At 39.7% G+C, this 24,827-nt stretch overlaps 1 protein-coding gene across 2 annotated transcripts in view; it reads left to right on the top strand.

Annotated features, from left to right (window-relative positions):
- Nucleotides 1-24,827, top strand: part of SNX31 (sorting nexin 31) — a 74,262-nt gene that overhangs the window by 37,499 nt on the left and 11,936 nt on the right. For both annotated transcript variants that reach the window (XM_027849995.1, XM_027849994.1), the window contains exons 7-12: nucleotides 2,517-2,604; nucleotides 6,832-6,901; nucleotides 12,196-12,288; nucleotides 16,838-17,041; nucleotides 19,216-19,332; nucleotides 23,702-23,779. In XM_027849995.1, the coding sequence (XP_027705796.1) occupies nucleotides 2,517-2,604; nucleotides 6,832-6,901; nucleotides 12,196-12,288; nucleotides 16,838-17,041; nucleotides 19,216-19,332; nucleotides 23,702-23,779 (650 nt within the window). The remainder of the gene's footprint in view (nucleotides 1-2,516; nucleotides 2,605-6,831; nucleotides 6,902-12,195; nucleotides 12,289-16,837; nucleotides 17,042-19,215; nucleotides 19,333-23,701; nucleotides 23,780-24,827) is intronic.

Genomic DNA, 24,827 nt, shown 5'->3' with positions numbered 1-24,827 from the left:
TCTAGTGTATTATTTCCTCTAGCTGTGTGTGTCAAAACTTTATTGCAAATAGGGGAGAAACTATGAAGAAGTAACTTATTTTCCCTTGTGGCAGAGCTGAGTTGGCTGAGGAATGGGGAAATCAAACACACCTCACTTCCTATAACTAGCCAGTCAATTAGACAATGAGCATTTCTCATGCACTTACTATGTGCCGGGCACTGTGTTAAATGCTGGGGATACAAAGAAAGGCAAAAACACAGTTCTTGCCTTCAAAAAGCTTGAAGTCTAGTGGGGGAGGCAGGATACAAATAACTGTACATGTAAGCTATATAGTGCAAATGATCATCTCAGAGCAGCTGAGGAGTGGAGGTTGGGGTGGGGAGAGAAGACCCAGGAAAGTATTCTTGCAGAAATGGGACTGGGGCCAAGATTTAAAGGAAGCCAGGGAAGCCGGGAGGCAGAAGTAAGTAGGCAGAGCATTTCAGGCAGGGGGACAGTCAGTGAAAAAACATGTTCAAGGAAAGGCAAGAGGGCTGTCATCTCTGATCATAGTGCATGGAAGAAGATTGCAATGATGGGAAGGGACCGGGTTATGAAGGGCTTAAAAAGCCAATCAACCTGGCCTCAGGAGGACCTGAGTTCAAATCCAGTCTAGCTGTGTGATCCTGGGCAAGTCATTTAACCCCTATTGCCTCTGGAAAAAAAAAAGCAATCAAAGGATGTTGTATTTGATCCTGGAGGTGATAGGGAACTACTGCAGTTTATTGAATAGAAAGATAACATGGTCAGACTTGAGCCTTAGGAAAATCACTTTGTCAAGTGAATGGAGGATGGACTGGAATAGAGTAGGGAGAGACATGAGGCTGGGAGACCAACCAGAAGGGCTATTGTAATGGTCCAGGAGTGAGATGAATTATGGCGGCAGCTGTGGGAGTTAGAGAGCCTGAGATACACGAGAGATATTAGGAGGAATAGAAATGACCAAAGTTGGCCATTAACTGGATATGCGCAAGAGAGAAGTGAAATTTCACTGTTCAGTGAAATTGTGAACCTGGGAGGATGGAGATGCCCTTGATTGTAAGAAGAAAGTTTGGAAGAAGGGAAGGTGGGAGGGGAAAGATCATGAGTTCCTTTTTGGACATGTTGAGTTTGAGATACGTAGGAAACATCTTGTTTGAATAGCTCACATTTTTATAGCACTCTAAGGTTGGCAAAATGCTTTACAAATATTTATTAATTTTATCTTCACCACAACCCTGGAAGATAGGTGTTGTTATTATCCCCATTTTACAGATGAGGAAACCAAAGCAGACAAAGGTTAAGTGACTTACCCAGGGTCATACCTCTGTTAAGTGTCTGAGGCCAAATTTGAATTCTGGTCTTTCTGACTCCAGGTCTAGCATGCTAACCAGTTGGCGCCACCTAGCTGCTGTTCAAGATATTGGGAAGGCCAAACGTGATGTAATGAAAGATAGGCGCTCGGAAGAGAGGTTAGGATTAGATACATAGATCTAAGCGTACAGATGATAATGGAACCTATAGGAACTAATGATATCAATAAACCAAACCCCAAGACTCCGGCCAACTACTTCCTTGACCATTCTTCGGGCTCAGGAACTCACCACCTTTCTATTTACAGTCTTACCTCCGCCTATCCTCAGTTTTCCATCTCTTGCTCAGGGTCAATCAAGGTCAACATTACCATTGCCTCTGTTAAAAGCAGACAATTTCTTGCCCTATATCTCCACTTACCATCTCAGAGATTAATTTTTATGTCATGTATTCAATTTTCTATGCATATATTACTACTTCTCAATAAAATATAAGCCCCTCAAGGGCCACAACAGTCTCATTTATTTTTCTGTTTAATAACATTGCCTAGCACAATGTCTAATAAGTACTTAATAAATTCTTGTTAAACTGAATTGAACTGCAAATTTAATAAATGTCACCTGTGCTTTCATCAAAGTATTTTACTTAAAAAAAAAAAAACTTGAGTAGTCCGGGACCAAGGACAGAACTTTGGTGGCCTCCTAGAGACTTCAGTCTACACTGATTTAATCTGTTAGCATTCTGTATCTAGTTGTTTACCCCCTTCCAAGTCCATCCAACTTGACTGTCATCCAGTTCATATCTCCCCACATTGCCCTCAAAGACATAATAAGAGAATTTGACAAATGCTCTGCTGAAACCTAGGTATATTATTCAATTTGGCAAGTATTTATTACATTTCTAATATTTTTAGGTGCTAGGGATACAAGAAGAAATTACTTAGTCCTGGTCCTCGAGGTGCTTAAAATCTACTCTGTCTATCGCATTCTCTAAATAATCTAATGAATTAGGTTTGATTAGTCTAATAATGCTGCCAGTAAAGGAAAAGGTAAAAAAGCATTATATGAACAAGGTTATCCTAGAGTTGCTTATTTTTACAGTAGTAATACTATTTTATTTGGTTGTTTTAAAAGTGTGGGAGAGTCTAAGAAAAAATGTAGGATGCTTTAATTATTTTCCTCCCTTCCTGCCTTTGTCTTTAGTAATGAAAAAAATGGCAGAATTTGAACTCCCATATGTGAGTCTTCAAAGCACAGAAGTGGAAAACTGTAAGGTTGGACTTAGAAAGTGGTGAGTACAATAATATGATTATGGACAACTCTACAGCACGGAAGTGACCAAAGCAATCTTTGTATAATTGTTAGAGAAATGACCTTAGAAAATACCTAGTCCAACCTCTTCATTTTATAGATAAGGAGACTGGGGCCCACAGAGGTTTAAGTGACTTATCCAAGGTCACACTGGTAGCATTCTTCTGCCTTCAAATTCATTGCTCATTCTGCTCCACTGGTACTGCCCAGATGCTACAGCCAGTTCGTAGTTCCACATCTTGTGAGAGAGGGACAATTTTAAGAAAGTAGAGAGAATAATAATAATAATAATAATAATCATAGCTAGTATTTATATGGGGCAGCTAGGTGACACAGTGGATAGAGCAGCAGGCCTGGAGTCAGGAAGACCTGAGTTCAAATTCAGTCTCAGACACTTACTAGCTGTGTGACCCTGGACAAGTCACTTGACCCTGTTTGCCTCAGTTTCCTCATCTGTAAAATGAACTGGAGAAGGAAATGGCAAACCACTCCAGTATCTTTGCCAAGAAAACTCCAAATGGGGTCATGAAAAATTGGAATGAAAGATGACTGAACAACAACAAAAAGCATTTATATAATATAATGCCTACTATGTGTCAGGCACTATGCAAAGTACTTTACAAATATATTGTGAGGTATAGTACGTATCTCACAGGTACTTGTCACATTGCCTGGCACACAGTAGGCATTATATAAATGCTTTTTATAGTATATCTTTCTTTGATCCTCACAACAACCCTGTGAGGTAGGTACTATTATTAATCTCTATTTTACATTTGAGGAAACTGAGGCAAACAGGTTAAGTGGCTTGCCCATAGACACACAGGTAAGAAGTATCTGAGACTGGATTTGAACTCAGGTCTTCTTGACTCCAGGCCCACTTAATTTTTTTCTAAACAACAAAGGTAACCAAGATTTAGAGGGCTGACAAAAATTACAACTTAATTTCAACATAATTGGTTACCTTTGTAATCTGATGTATTTTCTTTTATACATTTAAAAACATTATTGTGAGAAAGGATCTGTAGGCTTCACCAAACTTTTTCCAACAGATTCTTATATCCCATGACCTTAAAATCCTCCACTCTCCTCCTCGTCTTTTTCTGAATGTTCTCCGGGTTGGTAATGTCCTTCCTGAAATGGGGTGTCCATAAGTAAACAACATTACTCCAAATGTGGTCTGACCCATAGAATACTGTGGAATTATCACCTCCTTAGGCACCGGTGCTTTGCTAAATGAATGTAGCAGCAGATCACATTAGTTTTTATTACTGCCATAGTGCCAAGTTGACTCATAGAGCTTGCAATCATTTTGAAAATGGTTTCATTTTGTGACAGCAATTGTCATGAATGTATGCTTTTTGTAATACTAAGCTGACTCTCAAGTCTGACCTTGAACAAAATGAAACCAGATTGAGCTGGTTTCCCCACCTTTAGTTTGTTCTCTATCGATTGAGTGCTGGATTTCTGTTAACCAGTCAACAAGCTTTTATTAAGTAGTTACTATGTGCCAGGAACTGTCCAGAGTAGAAAGAGGGTCCCTGAACTTGAAGAGTCCACATTCTGATGGAGGAGTCAATATGCAATAAATTATTCACGTACAAGATGTAGTCAGTGTAAATGGAAGGTGATCTCAGGGAAGGCACTAGATCAGGATAGGGAGGGCTTAGAAAGGCCTCTTGTAGAATTTGATCTGGGTCTTGAAGAAGCCAGGGAAGCTGGGAGGCAGGAGAGGAGGCAGAGGATTCCATTCATGGGGGATGGCAAGGGCAAAGGCATAAAATTGGAGGTGGATGTGAGCATTAGTGAGTAGCTGGGCCATAGAGTGTGTAGAGAGGAGTAAAGTATGAGAAAATTGTAAAGGTAGGAAGGGGCCATGTCTTGAAGGACTCTAAAACACAAACTGAGGACTTTATATGGGATCTTGGAGGTAATGCAGAGCCATTGGCCTTTATGGAAGAAATGAACACTCAAGGAGAGAAGGGAAATTGACATGGTCAGATAATAAAAGGGTGAGATCTTATTTTTTTTGAGGCAATCAGTGTTAAGCAACTTGCCCAGGGTCACTCAGCTAGTAAGTGTCTGAGGCTGTATTTGAACTGAAGTCCTACTGACTCTAGAGTCGGTGCTTTATCTACTGTCCCACCCAGTTGCCCCAGGGGGTGATATTTAAGAGGTCACTGGTATCTTTAGAGAGAGCAGTTTCCATTGAATGATGAGATCAGAAGCCAGATTGCAGAGAGTTACAAAGCAAGTGAGAGCAGAGGAAGAAGAGGTATCAGGTGTAGGGCAATTTTCTGAAACAGTTTAGCCAAGAAGATGAGGAGAGCTATGGGATGGTAGTGGGCATGGTCAGATCAAGTGACAGTTGTTTAAGGATGGTGGAGATATGGCATGTTTGTAGGCTTCAGAGAAAGAGAAAATAATAGGAAGAGATTGAAGATTAGAGAGAAAGAGAGAAAGTAGGGATGAAGAAAGTAGGGAAGCCCAAAGAGGATGGGGCTAAGGGTGAGTGTAGGGCAATTGGTTTTGGAAAGAGAAGGGCAACCTCTTCAGGTGAGTTAGAAATGAAGGAGGAGATAGTGGGGGAAGATACCTGAAGGAGTGAAATGAGGAGAGGTGAAGAGGGAACTCTTAGTGAATGGCTTCCGTTTTTTCAATGGGAAATGAAACAAGGCCAATATACACGCATTTCATTGCTCTCTTCTGTTGTGTTTTTAATTCTGTGGTCTTTAAGAATGGATATTGCACTGAAGAAGCATGCAAAGGTTATAGCTCTTAAGGAGCATACCTCAAAGAACTGGTAGCAGGCTGTACATATTTCCTCTGAGAACCAGGTAAGCTAAGTGCAAAGACGTTCATTACTAGAGGGCTGGCCATCATCAGGTGGTATGGCATTTGGGATGCGATTGGGAAATGAAATCTAGTTGATGAAACCATTTGCCAAGGAATAGGGAATATTGCCATCTGCACCCATAGAGGAAGCATCCTCATCAGGAAATTAGAAATTCTTGAAGTACTAGGATAATTTGTTTTTCACTGAGCTTCTATTACTACATGACAGGGTGAAGGGGTTAGATCTATATCAGTTGGTCTAGGGTAGCAATTTGGTCTCATACCTGCTTTACACTCTTAAAAACTATTGAGGACCTCAAAGAGCTTTTGTTTATGTGAGTTACAATCTATCAAATATTTACTATATTAGAAATGGAAATATATTTGGCTTCATGGATCTCCTACTTTGAGAACCTCTGGTATAGAGAAATCCCCAGGAGGAACCTCCAATGCAAATCAGCAAATGCCTTGCCATTTATGAAATTAGCATTACCTAGGACACAGACAAAGGACTTTCCCAAAGTCAAAGTCAGTACATACCATGGAGACTGGCTCTCTATCCACTATGGCACACTGTCTCTCCTTACTGAATATCAACATCAATAAAACCACCTTTGGAGTTACAACTCTTGAAGGGGAAAGGGGAAATAAATGCATTTGGAGTGGGAGGACCTGCATTCAAATTCTGGCTCAGCTGCTTACTACCTATGTGATCACTTTACCTGTCTGAGTCATAGGTTTCCAATGAGGGCATTGGAGTAGTTATTATTATTACTAATAATGATAATAATAACTAGCATTTATATAGTGCTTTAAAGTTTGCAAAGTGCTTCTAAATATCTCATTTTATTCTCACAACTATGTTGGGAGGTTGGTGGTATTATTATCCTCATTTTACAGAGGAAGAAATTGAGGGAGACAGTGGTTAAGTGACTCGCCCAGGGTTACACAGCTATGAAGTATCTGAGGCCAGATTTGAATTCAAGTTTTCGTGACTTGAGGTCTGTTGTACTAACTACTGTACCACCTAGCTGTCTGAAAGGTCCCTTTGAGCTCTAAATGAATGATCCTATAATCGTAATCCCTATTTCTAGTCGGTACCTTTCTTATTTTTGCAACTTGAAATTGTATTTGGATGAAGAAGATGTAAATAGTGCTTGATTTTTTTTTAAAGTCTAGATTCTCTCTTCAGGAACATTGTCTGGGAGGTCTCCACTCTCCCCTTCTTTTTTTTTCCTTATGTCACCCCCCAACCCTTATCCACATATTCCTCAATTTGATTTTTGATTTAGGAAGAAATTATTCCCCTGTATTCTGTTGCTCTCCACTAGCCAAGTTTTAGAAATTAATTTATTGCTTTTGAATTATTCAGGTATATGGATCCATCCCTTGACTCCATGCTTATGGACTGCCAAACTGCTGTCAATTTGCTATATGGACAGGTAAAAGGACATCTGCATTCTAAGTTTCTGGATGTTCTAAGGACGACCCTAAGACACATTAGTTAGGCATCAAGTATTTATTAGTGCCCGCTATGTGCCAGACACTCTGGTAAATGCTGGGGATACAAAGCAAGGCAAAAAACCAAAAACAACAATCCCAGCTCTCAAGGAACTCACAGTCTAATGGGGGAGATGGCTTGCAAACAGCAATGTACAAAGAAAATGTATACTGAATAAATTGGAGGTAGTCTCAGAGGAAAGGTGCTAAGATGGAGGATGGGGAGAGGCTTCTTGCAGAAGGTGGGACTTGAGCTGAGATGTGAAAGAAACCAGGAGGCAAAGATGAGGTGAAGGGAGAGCATTCCAGGCACTGGAGACAGCCAGTGAAAGTACTCTGTTTTCAGGAGATGGAGTGTTTTGTGAGAACACACTGGGCAGTAGAGTACATGGAACAAGGTAGAAGAAGAATTGGGTAAATAGAAAGAGGCAGTTTACAAAGGGCTTTGCAAGTTGAATAGGGCTTTAGTAGAGAATATTACCAGACCCTACAGGTTGTAGTCAATGAAAGAAAAGATAAACGAGAAGAAATTGCAAAGTTTATTCTTCCTCCACTTTAATAAGAACCTTTATTGAATTTACAATCAGTTTCTCATTACCAAGGCTAGTGAGAGTATAGAAGTAGTTTGAAAATTGTTATTCCTCAAACATCATTTGAGCATCACCTTCCTTCGCACTCTCCACAGCAAGCAATAATTATCCAACTAAAAGAAAAACCCAAAAGGCTAAAAGACTAACTGCTTCTACCTCCTCCCTCTTCTTCCATCAGCACTTGGTAAAAGTTCTAATAAGCAAAGAAATTACCCAGAAGATGAATTGGGCAATGGAAGGAAGCAAAATCTCTGTGCAATCCACGTTATTAGGCCCTAAATAATTAACGGTTGATTTTATAGCATGTTTCTTCCTTCCTAACAAATCTTCGTTATTGGTAGTCCCCAGCCTTCCCTGTTTTCTATTTTGTTGCCCCATTCATTGCCTAGTGCCTCAATCCCACCCATATGTCAGATCTCAAGGGCTCGCCATTCATTTATTTCCATTGATGCTTGAACTTCCAAGGAAAGTTATGATACCATCTTTTCAGATCTGTGAAAAATGTTTCTCAGTCTCTTTTTAAAAGCCCATGTTAATGACAAGGTAATTCTTTTCATGGCTTTCAAATAACCTGACGCTCTCTGCTGGCTGTCAAGAAAGTGTCAGCTCACTTTTGTGGCCTGATAGGGTGAGAGAGACACTAATAACACCTATTTCCTGGTGACTTTTATTTGGTCTGATACTCAGCACCTAGTTGTACTTGTAGTATTGAATAAATTAAGGAGGTAGGAGGGGGTGAAGGGCTCAACTATTAGATTAGTCCTTTTAAAAAAATATTTTCTATTGGAAAATGTATCACAATGATTTATATTTGTAAAGCACCTTAAAGTTTGAAAAGCTTTTTAAATATGTTATCTCAACCCAACAAAGGCCCTGGGAGGAAATTGCTAAGAGCATTATTATTCCCATTTTACAGTGGAGCTGAGGCTAAGAGTTGATCAAATGAGAGTCTCATGATTACACAGCTATTAAATGTCTGAGGAAGGATTTTAGCTTAGTTCTTCCTGATGTCAATGACAGTATTCTGTCCAGTGCTTCTTCAACTGTGGGTCTCGATCCCATACGCAATCATGAAAAATTTGGCAACAGTAAAAGGTTTCTGAGCACACAACAACCAACAATTAATTCAAAATCAAATGCATAATGAATCTGAGGTGTTTCTGACAGCGCTTGGCAATGTTGCATCTCGTACCTTCACTGCAGCCTTGGTTCTGAACGGGAAGCATGGGCAGTTTGTACCGAGCATGCCCTCAGGCCCTGCAATGCCGACCAATGCTGGGGTCTCCAGTGGGAAAAGTTTAAGAAGTCCTAACTCTAGGCTGTACTTCCTCTAATGATCAGCTGTCAATCAATGATCATTTCCAAAACAACAATCTGTTACAAGCAGCAGGATGGTATAGTGAATGGAGAGCTAGACTAGGTATGGGAACACTTAAGGTCAAATCTCAGCTCTGCCATTTACTAGCTGGGGGATCGTGGGCACATGCCCACCTCTCTGGACCTCGGATTTCTCACCTAAGGGATCAGCTAAGGGGCTTGTTCTAGATAGATTGAAAGGGCTTCTCCAAGTCTGAGTTTCTGTAGCCTGGAAGTGCTACTCTGAGTGTAGATCTAAGGTGAATGGAAAGATTTTGAATTCTCCTGCTCACTACAGGGAAAAGTTACCAAGAGAAAAAAAAAAAGGTATCAGCACTAAGCACAGAGCTTATCCATAGCAAGCGCTTAATATATTTATTGGATTGAATTTCTCGGACAGACATTAAAACTTGGGCCATCGAAATCATCTCTCCAAAGCCCTTCTAAAATATAAATTACAATTGCCAATTTAAAGTTTATTTTTGTTGTTAGCATATTCATTTTAAGTTAAATTTATGGAAGAATAGGAGTCTTCATAATCAACTCAGAGAGTTCATTTATGTCCATGTGATAGGAATTAGAGCAGAATCAAACTAGGAACACATTTTAAAAGATTGTAGAGGTTTGTAGTTGTTGCATTTTTAATTTTTTTTTTAAACAAATTGTTGGTCATTACTGTGGCTTGTTTTATGAGTTCTTAGTCAGGAACAGGGGTGAGGAACCTGCAGCCTTAAGGCCACATGTGGCCTTCTAAGTCCTTAAGTGCGACCTTTTGACTGAATCCAAATTTTACAGAATTTGTTCTGGTCAGGAGCATCCTGTCTTCTCACTAATTCCCTATCCTTATGAAATAATTCCAATGAGATTTAGAATTGGCTTTGTGGCATGGTTTCCACATATAGAATTAAAATATAAAATAGTTGTAGTTTTTTGTTGTTCAGACACGTCCAACTCTTCATGACCCTATCAACCATAGCATGCCAGTACTGTCCATGGGGCTTTCTTGGTAAAGTACTGGAGTGGTCTGCCATTTCCTTCTCCAATGGGTTAAGGCAAACAGAGGTTAAATGACTTGTCCAGGATCATACAGCTAGTAAGTGTCTCAGAGCAGATTTGAGCTTGGGTCTTCCTGACTCCAGGCCCAGAGCTCTACCTACTGAGCCACCTAGATCCCTGCCAGTTGTATTATAAATTATTTTTGTTTATCTTCCTTGTAAACTCTGTTAGTGTGTGTGTGTGTGTGTGTGTAAAGCAGAATAAATAATTATGGTGAATTTTCATTTTTATTGTCTCAGAATCAAGAAGACCTATAGGTTTAAGTCTTCTCTTATCTTGGGTCACACAGATAGTAAACATCTGAGGTCAAATTTGAGCTCATCTTCCTAACCTCAGGTTGTATACTCTATCCATTGGGCCACCTAGCTGTCCCCAATTTAAGGTTTTCAAAGTACTTTACATATGCTAATACTATTAATAACTAACATTTATATAGTTTTACTATGTTCCAGGCGCTGAGCTAAGTGCTTTACAATTATTATCTCATTTTATTCTCAAAACAACCCTGGGAGATAGGTGCCATTATTATCCTTATTTTACTGGTGAGGAAACTGAGGCAAACAGTGGTTATGAGACTTGCCCAGGGTCACACAGCTAGTAGGTTTCTAAGTCAAGATTTGAACTTGGGTCTTCTTGTCTCCAGGTCTAGCATGCTATTCACTACACCGTTTGGGTTCTTCAGTTTCCATATTTTCATCACGGACACCATCTTTTGTCCAATGACCAGGCTCTCTCTGTTCAGAGAAGTTCATCATTAGAATTGGCTCTCAAATGATGAGTTTTCCTCTGAGAAGGACCTCTCTAACACAGACTGCAAACTGTTCTACTACTTACACAGTTAGAGAAAACACCTCCAATATGCTTTCCCCAACTGCTTACCAATGCCTGACTTTAAAGTCACAAAGTCGTAGGTCACACAATGACTTGAATTCTCCCGGGGTGATATTTTCTGGGCTTTCAGAGGTTAATAAAGGACAGTAAGAGCGACTTACTTCTTACTCTGCCATCTTGGCTCCTGGAAGTGGAACTCTTAAATTCTTACTAAATGGCTGTTAGCTTCCTCAACCAATATCTGTTGTAGCCTGTAAGGATAGGACATAGGGACCAGATGTCAAGGGGGATGCAGTGAGGTATGACACAGTGGGGTTTACCTTCTAGGAGAGGGTGACAGAACATAGGCACAAAACACAAATCATACAGAAGATAGTGACGTATACTGAGAGCCAAGCAAGTGTATGGTACAGAAGTTTATAAAAAGATTATCATAGTCTAATATAGGGTGATTCAAAAGTCTTAGTGCAGTTTTAAGTTGTTACAGCTTACATTCTGTGGCCAGATTTCACTAACATGCTTCTAGGGGAGCAGTCTTTTTTGTGAGTCCATCCATGGGTTAGGTAAAGGATGGGCCTATGTATCGGAAATTTGGAAATGAATTGCAAAGCACTCATTAAACACTGGCTATGTGCCAAGGGCTGTGCTAAACATTGCAGATACAAATAGAAAACTGAAGGCAGTCCTTGCTCTCAAGTAGCTTACACTCAAATAGGAGCATACAACAGATAGAAGGGAATGGCAGCCAGGAATGGAGTGTTATGGTTGGGATGGTTATGGGATGGTCCTTTCCAGTAGCAATGACAATAATGATTTGATTATGGTTCCAGAATATATGACAAGGTAGCTAGGAAGAGGGTAACCAGGGAATAAAGTGTACCACATAAGAGACTTACAAGGTTGGAGGGTGGGGGTCCAAACTGACCAGGGCAGGAATTCCAGAGCTGAAGGGGAAGACATTTGGCAAGAACAGGCCAGGAGTTGTGGCACTCACCTGTAATCCTGGCAAGGTTGGGTCTGGGGATCCTTTTTTTTTTTTTTTTTGCTCATGCCTTTTGGGTGGCTGAACAAATGTCAGCATTGATAAATGTGGTAAACCCAGGGGAGGTGTATGCGGTGGGGAAATCCCAGGTTGCCTAAAGAGAGGCAAACACCCATGTCAGAGCAGGGTAAAGCTCCCACGTCAATCAGAATGGAATTGGGTGTGAGTGACCCTGAGCCTCCAACCTGAGAGATTCAATCTTTAAAAAAGAAAAAAGAGAGAAGAAAAAAAGGAATATGGTAGAGCCTTTTGATGGAGGATACTGAGCAAGGGGGGCCGACTAACATCCCATTTCTCAGCATAATTTGAAAGACTTTGCTTTTAGGGAAACGCTCATTTTTACAATTTAAATTGTTTTCAGGCAGTTCAGGAAATTGAAAAAAACTGGGCCAAACCAACACCGGAGCAAAGGCAGGAATTAGAAGCCCTGAGGAAAGCAGGAAACCAGACAAAGGTAAACTCCAAATCAACTTTAAAAAAGCCCAACAACAAGAACTTATTTTGAATAAGCCTTAGGCAGTTTACCAGAATTGAGGCTCTTTCTGGATTTTAATGTATACAGTATTAAAGGGGGCATTTTTAACAGATGGCAAATAACATCTCTTTCACTGACTTTTAGTGTTCAATTACACTGTATTTTTCCACTATTTAAAGCATCAAAGAGTATGAATGGAACCTGTTTTACATAATAGAGCCTAGATTTAGAGTAAAAAAGAATCTTAGAGGGATCAGAATCATTCCCTTCAATTTACTGCTGAGGAAACTGAGGCTCAGGGCAGTTAAGTGACTTACCCTGGGTTACATAGTGTCTGAGATAGGATTTGAACCCAGGGCTCCCAATTCCACGTTTGGTGACCTATCCATTATGCCATGCTGATATCATCTGGGAAGCTTGTATGTAAATCTGATCACCTTTCAAATAAAATATGGGACCTCATTATTTATAGGAATCCTATGTGAATCCTGGTGCATACAGAAGAATTTTTTAAAAATTCAAGTAATTATTCCTTGATTGACCTGTTTTATGGGTTATGATTTTTTGCATACAAGTGTGCTTTAAGAAATCCCAGTAGAGAAAATGTGCTCATGAAATGGTAACATACTTTCAAGCCAAGGCTGACTTAACATTGTACGGAGACAGACGTTTCTCTGGGACACCTCCAAAGTAGGTCAGATTCAGAGAGGGCCTGGGTGAAGGAGTCCTCTTTCCTTCAGCAGCCACAGAGTTAATTGGAGACTCCACAGGTGGCCAGATGGAATGGTTTGCTCCCTTCTCAGTTTGAAGAGTCATAAGGAAAAGTAAAAATGCAGAATTCTTTTGAGATTCCGTAACTGAAAAGAGAATATTTTAAAATGCTTTATAAGGATCTATTGAAGGACAATTTGGTGTCTAAATAAACTCTGCCCCCCAGCCTACCCTGTCAGTGATTACTCCCCTCCCTTTTAAAAAAAAAACTTATATTCAAAAGTTTCATTCATGTCTTTTTTTCTTTTATTTCAGGTTCATTTCCTTTTAAAATTTTTCAAAAATGTTTTGTTTTGAATTTAAGTAGCAAAAAAATAATACCAGTATTTCATACACACACATATCAGAACAAAAAAGGAGAATTGTTTTTGGAACAGTGAAATTCCATTTTATATGGTTTACTTAAAAAAAAGTATTTAATATAATGTTACTTTTAAAATTGCCCTATTTGTCTGTGCTTTCTTCAGACTTCCTTCTCTTTGGTGCATTTTTAAAATGTTCTGACCCTCTTTTTTTCTTTTTGTATCACTATTGCTACCCTTCCCTCTCTTCTCCACCTCCTCAATGAAAAACAGAGAGGAAAAAAAAAACCCCTTGCAACAAATAAGCCAAGCCAAGCCAAATAAATCCACACAGTGACCATGTCCAAAAATGTAAGTTTCAGATTCACTTCCAAATAACATCTCTCCCCTTCCCCCTACTTAGCAAACCATTCCCTGTAAAAGATGATTTTATAAAAATAAAAAAAGGAAAAAAAAGAAATTTCCATGATAACTTTATTATAGATTTAAAAAGAATAGCAAGTCATACACAATAGATTTGTGGTTTCATGTGCAATTATCTTTTTTATTATACTATGTTATGGAAATGCTTGTTTTATTCCATAAATTAAAAACAAAATAAATAATAAATATTTTTAAAAGATAATTTTAAAAATTAGTTCTGTACAGCCATCCAACATATTGACTGTGTCTGAAAACATATGCAACGTTCCACACCCATAGTCCTCCTACTGCTTCAACAAATAGGGAAGATGTGTTTTCTTGTCTCTTTGGGGGGATTAAGCTTAGTCATTATAGTTATACAATGTTCAGTTTCATTTGTTCTTCCCATGTACGTGGTTATGGTGTTGTTCAGTTATTTCAGTCATGTCTGACTCTTTGTGATCCCATTTTCAGGTTTTCTTGGCAAGGATACTGGAATGGTTTGCCATTTCCTTCTCCAGCTCATTTTCCAGATGAGGAAATTGAGACAAACAGGGTTAAGTGACTTGCTGAGGGTCATACAGTTAGTAAGTGTATGAGACTGGATTTGAACTCACAAAGATGAGTTCTACCCACTGTGCCATTGTTGTAGTCACTGTTTATATTGTTGTCCTGGTTCTGTTTATTCCACTCTGCATCAGTTTATATGTCTTCCTATGTTTTCCTGAATTCCTCATATTCGTGTTTCTTACTAATGACCCTCTTTCTAAAACCTTTCTGGATCTGGTTAGCTTTGGGACTCTTTTGGGGGGTTGGGTAACTTTCAGCAGCCTTGATAAAAGATCACATAGGATTCTGAACTTTGCCCAATAGCCGTTCTAAGCCTTGGAGGGAGAGTATGTGTGCTCATGCCCATAAACCTGACAGAAATCTTGAATATTGAATCAGTTCAAGAAACCCAAAATCATCAAGTCCTGGCCTTCCTTAATTTAAGTTTTCATGCCACATGGAGTCTGAGGTAGGTGAAGGTGAGAAAGAAGGTGAATCTTTAGGAAGAGAAGCCTTTGCAAAGCAAAATTCCTATGGGGACAAGTGTATTTGTAAAGCAACATTTTACAAAACCTGTTGTTATTTCAGCATACTTCATTGCCTCACTTTTCTCTCTTTCACATACACAAAGGTTCCATTTTTTGACAGAAGGGAGAAAAGCAGAGAAACAAGATAGGATGCCAAAAGGTTGAGATTCACTGGTGACTGAAGGAGGGGTGTTACCAGGGAGCAGGGTAAGAGGGAGAATTAGTTAAAAAAAAAAAAAAAAAGGAAACATGGCATCAGAAAAAAGGGAGAGAGCACTTTTGACCAATGGGAATGAGGACTACCTTGTCAGAGATTTCCTGAAAACTATAGACTTTGTAAAGCTGTATCCTAAGCAAAATAGGGCCTACCAGCATTGGACAAGTGAAGTTTTCTGATCTGAAATAAAAGTACTATTTGTGCATATGTGTACATGCACACATGCATCCTTACCTTCAGGCTGGGGATGTGGAATCTATTCCTCTTTAATTTAATTTAAATTAAATCTTTAAATTAAATTAAATTTAACTGTCATATTATCTGCACCTACAAGTTAAAGAATGTCAGATTTCAACAAACATTTATTAAGCATCTAATGTATACAAGACACTGTTATGCTAGCTTCTTGGGGTATTAAGATAAAATAAGATGTGGTCGTTACAACCTAATAGTGGCTTCAAAAGCTGAACTTTTCAAATAGGATGATCTGGTGTGCTCTCCACATGTAAGCTGTTGGGATCTCTCTCTCTCCCTCCCTCTCTCTCTCCCTCCCCCCTTTTTCTCCCCCTCTCCCCCTCTCCTTTTCCCTCTCTCTCCCTCTCTCCTTCTCTCCCTCCCTTTCTTTCACTCCCTCTCCCCTCTCCTCTCTCCCCTCTCCCCTTTCTCCCTCCCTCCCAACTCATTCCTGCTGAAATTCCATTTCCAAAATCTGCTTCTCTGCCAGGTGATATCACCATCATCTAAAGCAGCCTTGTAGCTCGGGTGTCCTGGTTAAATGTTTGAACACTGGCTTTCTCTGTTTGTGGATGTAAAACGTACACAAGACACACTTAATCTGCATTATTAACCCTTTCTCTATCACTTTATTAACTTTGGGTGATCAACAATACAAATCATCAAGCCCTGATTTGAAGCTGATTTCTGAGGTGTAAATGCTCAAGCTGAAAATTGAACAATTTGGCTCTCTCGGGCCAGCATGAGATGATTCCATCATACCCCTGCCATGCATATATGGGAAAATAAAATATTCTATTAGCCTGAAGAAATGAAGCATTTTCCCCAATGTAAAATTTCTCCCTCATTTATCTCAAAGGGTGGAATTTTAATTTTTTTTTCATTTCCCCTCCTCAGTTATCCTTGTTTTTAATCTATGCCACTGCGTGCCACACAGGACCTGTACCCATCAGAGCACAAGAAAACAACAATGTTTTTGTAAAAACTTGGCAAATGGGCACCTGAGAACTCGTCAGTCCAGCCTGACTCACCTTTATTTGCCTATAAATTTGTCCTCTCATTTGGGGGAAGGAAGAGGAAGGTATCAGTTATGAACATATTTTTAAAAATCAATGTTGTTCAAAAGAATAAGGCACCTTTACTACAAATTTGCCCAATGGTATTATCACTTACCATTCAAATACATCCATCAAAAAACAAAACATAACAAAACAAAACAAATACATCCATCAATATCACTTATCCTCTATTTCAAATGGTCTGTTATTTATTTTTCCCACTCTACTAATGGCCAAACTCATAGACATGACTTTGAACCCCACCTCTGAAACTCACAGACCCTTCTACTTTCTGATTCTCTGTTTCCTCATCTGTAAAATGAGAATAATATCTGAGGCACCTACCTTGCAGAATTGTGGCAAGGCACAAATGAGGCACTGTACATAAAGCAATTGGCAAACTTTTTTTTTTAAACAAAGCACTAAATAACTAGTCACTGCTGTTACTGTTACTCTCATTTGGAGCAGTTTTTGGAGCTGGTCCAGCAGGTGCAGCACTATGGATACATGCAGCTCGATACTTGTACCTGTGATTACCCAGAACCTGGCTGTGTGGCTACTGTGTCAGTGGGCAACAATGAGATCAGCTGCTACATAAAGCTACCTGGCAATCAGACGCAAGAGGTTAACTTCAAGATGAGCCATATAAAGTCCTGGCAGGTCACCTTCCTTGTAAGTATCTTCTAGGCATCTTGGTACAGTGGATGAAGCAGAAGCCCTGGAGTCAGGAGGGCCCGGCGTTCAAATCCGACCTTAGACACTTACTAGCTGTGTGACCCTGAGCAAGTCACTTAACCCGGATTGCCTCAAAAAACAAACAAACAAGCAACAAATGAAACGAAGTGGAAGTCTCCTATTTATGATTTAAAATTCAGTGCCATGCCCCCACTTCCTTACCAAGGCAGATCAAAATAGGGAATTTGGCATTTCAGGGACATATAAGAGCATAGATCGAAGGCTGGAAGGGATCTTAGGGGTCATCTAGGCCAACCCTCTCATTTTGTAGTTGTGTAAACTGGGGACTAGAGGGACTTGCCCAAAGTCACACAGGTAATAATGCCAAAGTCAGGATCTGAACCCAAGTGTTCTGACTCAAAATCCAATGTTTTTTCTGACATGCCCCACTGCCTCCCAGAATTAAGAGCTGAAATGGACTTTAGAGATCATCTAACCTAACCCTCTTATTTTGCACACGAAGAAACTGAGATTCAGTGAAATAATAAGCATAGTTGGGATTTTCTCATTTGAGTTGGTAGCTAGGTGGCTCAATGCATAGAGCATCTGGCCTGGAGTCAGTAAGACCTAAATTCAAATCCAGCCTCAGACACTTAGTAGCTCGGTGATCCTAGGCAAGTCACTTAACCTCTGTTTGCCTTAGCTTCCTCACTATAAAATGGGGATAATAACAGTGCTCACGTCCCAAGGTTGTTGTAAGGATCAAATGAGACAATAATTGTAAAACACTTTGCAAGGTGCTTGGCACATAGTAAATGCCATATAAATGTTAGCTATTACTCTTATCAGTGCAATGAGCCAAGATAATTCCAAAGAACCCATGGTGAAAAATGCTACCCACGTCCAGAAAGATGAACTTTGAGTATAGATTGAAGCATGCTTTTTTTCCACTCCTTATTTTTCTTTCTTTCTTCCTTTTATTTTTTCTTTCCTTTTTTTTTTGCAACATGGCTAATGTGGAAATATGTTTTGCATGATTTCACATGTATAATGAGTATCATATTGCTTGCCTTCTCAATGGGGGGGAGGGGATGGAGGGAGACAAAGAATCTGGAACTCAAGACTTAAAAAAAGGATGTTAAATAAATTAAAAAATTAAAAAATAAATATTAGCTATTGTTATCATTATTATTTTTACATTGCCAATCATTTAGTCAGTAAACAAGCATTTACTAAGTGCCTACTATGTGTTAGGCACTGTGCTAAGCACTAGGGATATAAAAGGAGGTGACAGTATAATAGACAACATGCAAACAGAAATGTACAAACAGGGTATACACAGGATAAATTGGAGATAATAGAAGTCATGAGTATTAAGCAGAATTGGAATTCTCATAGAAGGTAGGATTTTAGCTGGAACTTGAAGCAAGTCAGGGAAGGTAGGAGGAGACAGATGAGGAGAGAGGGAATTCCAAGCATAGAGGACAGCCAGTGACAATAGGCAAAGGTAGGAGATGGAGTGTCTTGTATGAGGAACATTAAGGAGGCCAGTTTCACTGGATCAAAGAGCACATGCGGAATAAGGTATAAGAAGAAAAGTAGAAGGGGACCAGGTTATTGAATAATGAAAAATTTCCTGGCCAGGAGACTAAAATCCACTTCAAGGTGCCCTAGCTACTGGAGGTCTGGCAGGCATCCTTTCTGTTATTGTTGTTGTTCAGTCTTGTCCAACTCTTTGTGACCCCATTTGGGGTTTTCTTGGCAAAGATACTGAAGTGGTTTGTCATTTCCTTTTCCAGCTCATTTTACAGATGAGGAAATTGAGGCCAACATGGTTGAATGACTTGCCCAGGGTCACACAGCTAATTAGTGTCTAAGGCCAGAGGTGAACTCAGGAAGATGAGTCTTCCTTATTCCAAACTCAGTGCTCTATCCACTACACCATCTAGCTGCCCAGGCATCCTTCTACTCTCCCTCAATGCAAACAATAGACTTCCCTACTTCTTTCAGCCTCTATCTTGGATTATCTAAGAAATCTCTCAGTACTCTTCTGGTTACCAACATTGTCTGCTCTCTTCTTGAGAAAGCCTCATCTGATTACATGGCTAATGTCTGAAAAAAGCAGTTCTCCAAGCAGGATGGTGAACAATGTCGTCTTTTGTTTTCCTTAGGGATCTTTGCTGGAGGAAGCAGATGGTCCTCAGCAAACCCTCAACCAGAACCTGGAGCTCAGGTTTCAGTACAGTGAAGGCTGCAGTTGGCAGTGCTTCACCATTTACACCAAACAGGTGAGGATGCAAGAGAAGAATGTGGTCAAAGTCGCTGACTAGAATGTGACTTACTTCACCAGGGTGAACCAGAGAGTAATAATGAATCTCTTAAACTTGGTGCCTTAAAATTTTGCCAAGAGCTCTACAGACACTGCCAACCTTATAGAATTGTTGGGGAGGTAGACTGGATAAGATAATGTTGGTAGAAGAAATTGTTGATGGGCACAATGGAAAGGAGGCTGGATTTGGAGTCAGAGAACCTGAGTTCAAATCTTGGCTCAACTTATTTTATTATTAACCTGTTTGACCTTGGGGCAAGTCATTTCATTTGTCTGAATCTCAGGTTCCTCAGCTATAAAATGAGAGGGTTGGGTTCAAGCGTGGGGGACCTGCAGCCTCAAGGCCACATGTGGCCCTCTAGGTCCTCAAGTGGGGCTCTTTGACTGAATCCAAACTTCACAGAACAAATCCCCTTAATAAAAGGATTTGTGCTGTAAAACTTGAATTCAGTCAAAAGGCCAAACCTAAGGATCTGAAAGGCTACATGTGGCCTTGAGGCCACAGATTTCCCACCCCTGGGTTAGATGATCTCTGAGATCCCTTCCAGGTCTAAATTTATGCTCCTATAAGTTTTATTATCCCCACATTGCAAGCTAAGAAACTGAGTCACAGAGAGGTCAAGTCAATTGCCCAGTGTCACAGAGCTAGGATCCAAACCAAGCATAGCTTTCAAACTGAATTTGTGCAGGGCACCATAATGAGAAGATGAAGATCGACCTGTGTCTTTCTGTTTGAGTTGGTAGCAGGACTGTGATTGTGATTTCTAGAGCTTTCTAATACCTTAGAAGCCAGTGAATGAGTTCACTTAAAATTTAAGTGATAGCGCCAATGTTGTTTCCCTATAAACCACTGGAATCTTAAACAAACTGTATCAGGGGTAAAGTTCAAATTGAATAATCAGAACCTTGTAGAAGGTTTAATTAGGGGTACATGCTGTATTTTGGGCAAAGCTTGAAGAATGTAGGTGTTCACAGATTACGTGTGATGGATGGGTCTAACTCAGGTCCTTCTCATTATTGTCAATTTGGTGTTGGAAGGAAATGAAACACTTGTAGGCCATTCAACAGTTAATAAAAGGATGCTTAATTTAGTCATAGCATAGAAAAAATATTCAAGAGGACACTGAAACACTCAGCTTGGGTAGACATGGTCCCCTTGCCTCTATATGGAAATTCTTATGGACAGCAGGTGAGGGTATGGGACATCGGCCAGGTGTGAAGGGCCCTGACTCCTTTTGATGCCCTCAGGTGACCAGGAAGCTATGTCAATATGGCCCAAAGACCACCAGGATGCTCCCTCAAAGGAGGTATAGTTTGAGCCAAAGCCTAGTAGGCCACTCAAGGCCCTGGGAACAGCTCTGTTCAGGGGGAAAAATAACTTAAGGAGGGGGGAAGGGAAATTCTAGACCCTATCCCAGTGTTTATACTGAATTTTGTATCCTCACCTTTTCTTTTCTTGGGTTTTTTTTTCAAGGAGGAGATTATTCTTGCAGGAGAGATTTGAACCAGAATATGAACAAAACCCTGAATATACTGCACTCATGTGCAAAATTTCAAGGGAGTTTCCAGTTTTTTGAAAGGCTGTCATGTGGAAGAAGGATTATGCTTGTTGCCCTTGGCCCCAGAGGATGAAACTAAGAGCAATGGAGTAGAAGTAATAGCGAGGTGGATAAAGGGGAAAATTTCCTAATAATTAATGCTATCCAAAAATTAATTTACTCATTCAACAAACATTTGTGGAATGAATTTTCTTGGAGGTAGTTAATTCCCTGTCACTGGAGGTCTTCCAGCCCAGACTGGGTGAGCATTTGTTTGGAATGTGTAGGAGGGTGTTAACGCTTCAAATGGCACTGGGGCCAGATAATCTTCGAAGTCTCATGTAATTCTAAGATTCTACAATCAGACCAAACTGAAATATTTATTTTAAACTGAACCTTGGATAAAATTTTTACTAAAAATGGTGAATCTGATGGTGCTAACACCAAACCTATATGTTTTTTAAAGTTCTTGAAATAGAACATTAAACAAATCTTTGGAATGACTTCCATTTGGCTTGTGCCCCTGGTTTTCATACCTCAGCCAGGAGGAATGTCTTTGCTTCCCATGGGACCTCAAGCCCTGCTTCTTTCCACTGCTAGCGTTGGTCATGGGAATGAGAGGATATATGCAGAAATCCTTCAAAAAGCATAAAAGCCTAGACAAAAATGAAAAAAAATTTTAAACAACAAAAAGTGAATGGGGTTTACCTAAAAGATGAAATACTCTCAGGGAAAGTATATGAGGATCTGCAATGTCCAAATCTGAAGTGCCTTGGAGAGAAATATAGAGGGACTTTGTAGTGAAACCCCCACCCTGGAATGCTACAACAGTAGTTACATTTTGTTATGATGTTTTAATCCACTGGCAAATGAATTTAGGCCAACAAAGATTATAGCAAACATTTTTCCTTAAAGGATTTTAAACCAGGGCCTATTTCCTTTGAAGTAGAAGGGCTACTCACACACTCAAAAGTCTATAGCTTCGGAGAACCAGAAAAGACCCCCATGATCCTCTGAGCTACTTGAAGACAAGGATTGTTATTGTCTTTCTTTGTATTCCCAGTGTTTAGCACAATGCCTGGTGAACAGGAGGCACTTAATAAGCGCATGTTGACTTGACTCAACCTTTGAGATCATCTAGACCAGTCCAATCACTTTACAGATAAAAACCATTATATATGCTTCTGGTTGTTATTGTTGTTGTTTGTCCTTCATTCTCTAAGAGGACCATGAGGTCAGGAGGTGAAGCCGTGACATGCAAGTGAATTAAGTGAGGGATGGCAGAAATCCTTCAAAAAGTATGAAATGCTAGATAAAAATGGAAAATATTAAAAACAACAACAACAACAAGTAAATGGAACTTACTTAAAAGATGAAGCACTCTCAGGGAAGACCTAGGAAGGAGATTTTGCTCAAAGTCACAGAACTAGTTAGTAACTGAGATGGGGCTCGCATCCAGGCATTCTGATTCCTAGTTCAAGTACTCCTCCCATTACACTTGTCTGCCCCCAGGGAGTACCCATGGGCATGTGTACTATCAATACAAATGAAGAGTTGAGATCTAAATCTTTCTTCAGTCACTGGAAAGAAATCTTGTTTTCATATTTTCCCCCTGTAGGCATTTGTAATGATTTAACCCATGGAGTTAGGAACTGAATGTAGTTAAGATTAATGTTATGATAGAATCTTGTGTCTTTTGAACACTTCATCATCTTTCTTCTCCCAGGTATGGATCCAAATCTTAGGTTAAATGCAAAGTGTTGGGAGCTGGGGGAGGGGAGATAAAGGATGTTTTTATGTATTATATTCTTGTGCAAATCAAAGGTGATAGCTGAAAAGTATAAAAGGATGGTGTGTAGGTGGTTCAACCTCAGTACCTGCAAAGATGTTAGGACAGATGATTTATTTGTAAAACCACGAATGAGCTTTTAAAAATCTCTATCTTTTAGTAAATGCGTTTTGGGCAATAGTGGGTAGGGGAGATGCTTTGGGGGTAATAGAGCCCTTTTCCTTGTCAGTGAAGTCTAGCCGTGGTGACACAGTTATTTTAGGGTCCAAGGAGTGACCACATTGGAAAGGAAAGGCAGGTAGGACTGTGTTAGAAAGGATAGTAGAACACTTGAACTGTCTCACTTTCCTCCCTTCTCTATTCCCTAAAACTGAAAGATTTGGAGGATCCAAAGACTATTTTCCTATGTTTCCACAATTCCTTTCCAATTTTCTCTCTTTCTCTGTTACTAGGAAGTAGTCCATAATGATAAGGTCAAAAGTTACAACTGTCAATCCGGGTTAAATGACTTGCCCAGGGTCACACAGCTAGTAAGTGTCAAGTGTCTGAGGCCACATTAATTTCAAGGGAAGTTTGATTTAATTACAACAGTAAACTGGACAAGATGTGGTATTCTTTGTCTGTGGCTCATGTAATATGGTTGGCAACTCTCACAGCACACTCATCTACATTACTATAGCTTAAAAAATAAGAAGCATTCTTAGACAGATGGAAGGGAAGTCGGGGGAATTTAAGAAGGGACTCAGCAATGTAAGATTGGCTGTCTTTTTGGTCTGTTGTTGGATTTTTGACTGCATGTATGTGTTTGTAGTTAAGCAAATTTTGGCGTGTTTGCTGTTAAATCAAAAATTTCTGGAAATTTTAAGAAAGAAAAATCTCTTCTGGGAAAAATAACATTCAAATTGAGACCAACATCTGCATTGCGGTTTGGAGAAAAGGAGAGAATTCATAGTTTAGTATTTTATTGAGAGAAAGAGATTTCATTTATGGGTTTTTTGTAGGCTTTTTTGCTGAGTAGCTGCTTGAAAAAGATGATATCGGAGAAACTGACGAAGCTAGCTGCAGAAAACCCAGAAATGGTAAGTATTTTTCCTCTGGATATTTTTATTTTCATTTGTAAATGGTACTGCCAGGCCAAACTAGAGTTCAAGGATCAAGGAGTCTAGAGGTCCAGAAAAGAGAGAATGCTCCAAGGCCATACACAGATGAGATCTTTCCCCTCTCTCCTTGGAGCTTTTTGGGTACAGTCTGATAGAATGACAAAAATAACCCAACTATCTTTAAGATTCAAACTATATGTTTTCTTAAGAGTAGTCACACTTAGTTTGCTGAGAGTATTTTCGCCCTCTTATGTTATCCTTTAGTTGATTAGTTGTGTCTGACTTTGTGACCCCATTTGGGGTTTTCTTGGCTAAGTGGAGTGGTTTGCTGTTTCCTTCTCCAGCTCATTTTACAGATGAGGAAACTGAGGCAAACAGGGTAAAGTGACTTGCCCAGGGTCACACAGTTAATAAGTGTCTGAGAGGTCAGATTTGAACTCAGATCCTTCTGACTTCAGGTCCCACATTCTATCCACCGTGCCCCTAGCTGCACTCCAAATTCCGTGCTATTTTCTCTATCCTATCCAAAACACAGGTAGGAGATTTTTTTTTTGACATGGCATATAGATATAAAGGACATTAGGACAAGTTTTTATCTGGAAAGGCAGATTTGTTGCTTAGACTATCCAGAGATGGGGCAGCCCCAAAGGCTTCTGGGGGGACCAGTATAGATTTCTTTAAAAAGTCCAATCAAAGATAGGTGATAGATAATAATGCTGTTGATGATAATAAACAAATAGCATTTCTATAGCTCCTACTACAGACCAGGTACTGTGCCAGGAGCTTTGCAAATACTATCTCACCTGATCCTCACAAAAACCTGGGAGAGAAGTGCTATTACTCCCATTTTACAGTTGGAAAAACTAGGACAAGCAGAGGCTAAGTGACTTCCCAAAGTCACACAGATAGTAAATGTACGAAGCTGGATTTGAACTCAGGTGTTCTTGACTCCAGGCCTAGTGCTCTAACCACTATGTCACATAGATAGATAGATAGATAGATAGATAGATAGATAGATAGATAGATA

The sequence above is a fragment of the Vombatus ursinus genome, unplaced genomic scaffold (assembly GCF_900497805.2).
Source record: "Vombatus ursinus unplaced genomic scaffold, bare-nosed wombat genome assembly UNPS02008961.1, whole genome shotgun sequence".
NCBI lineage: Eukaryota > Metazoa > Chordata > Mammalia > Diprotodontia > Vombatidae > Vombatus > Vombatus ursinus.
This window is presented reverse-complemented; position numbering and strand designations above follow the sequence as displayed.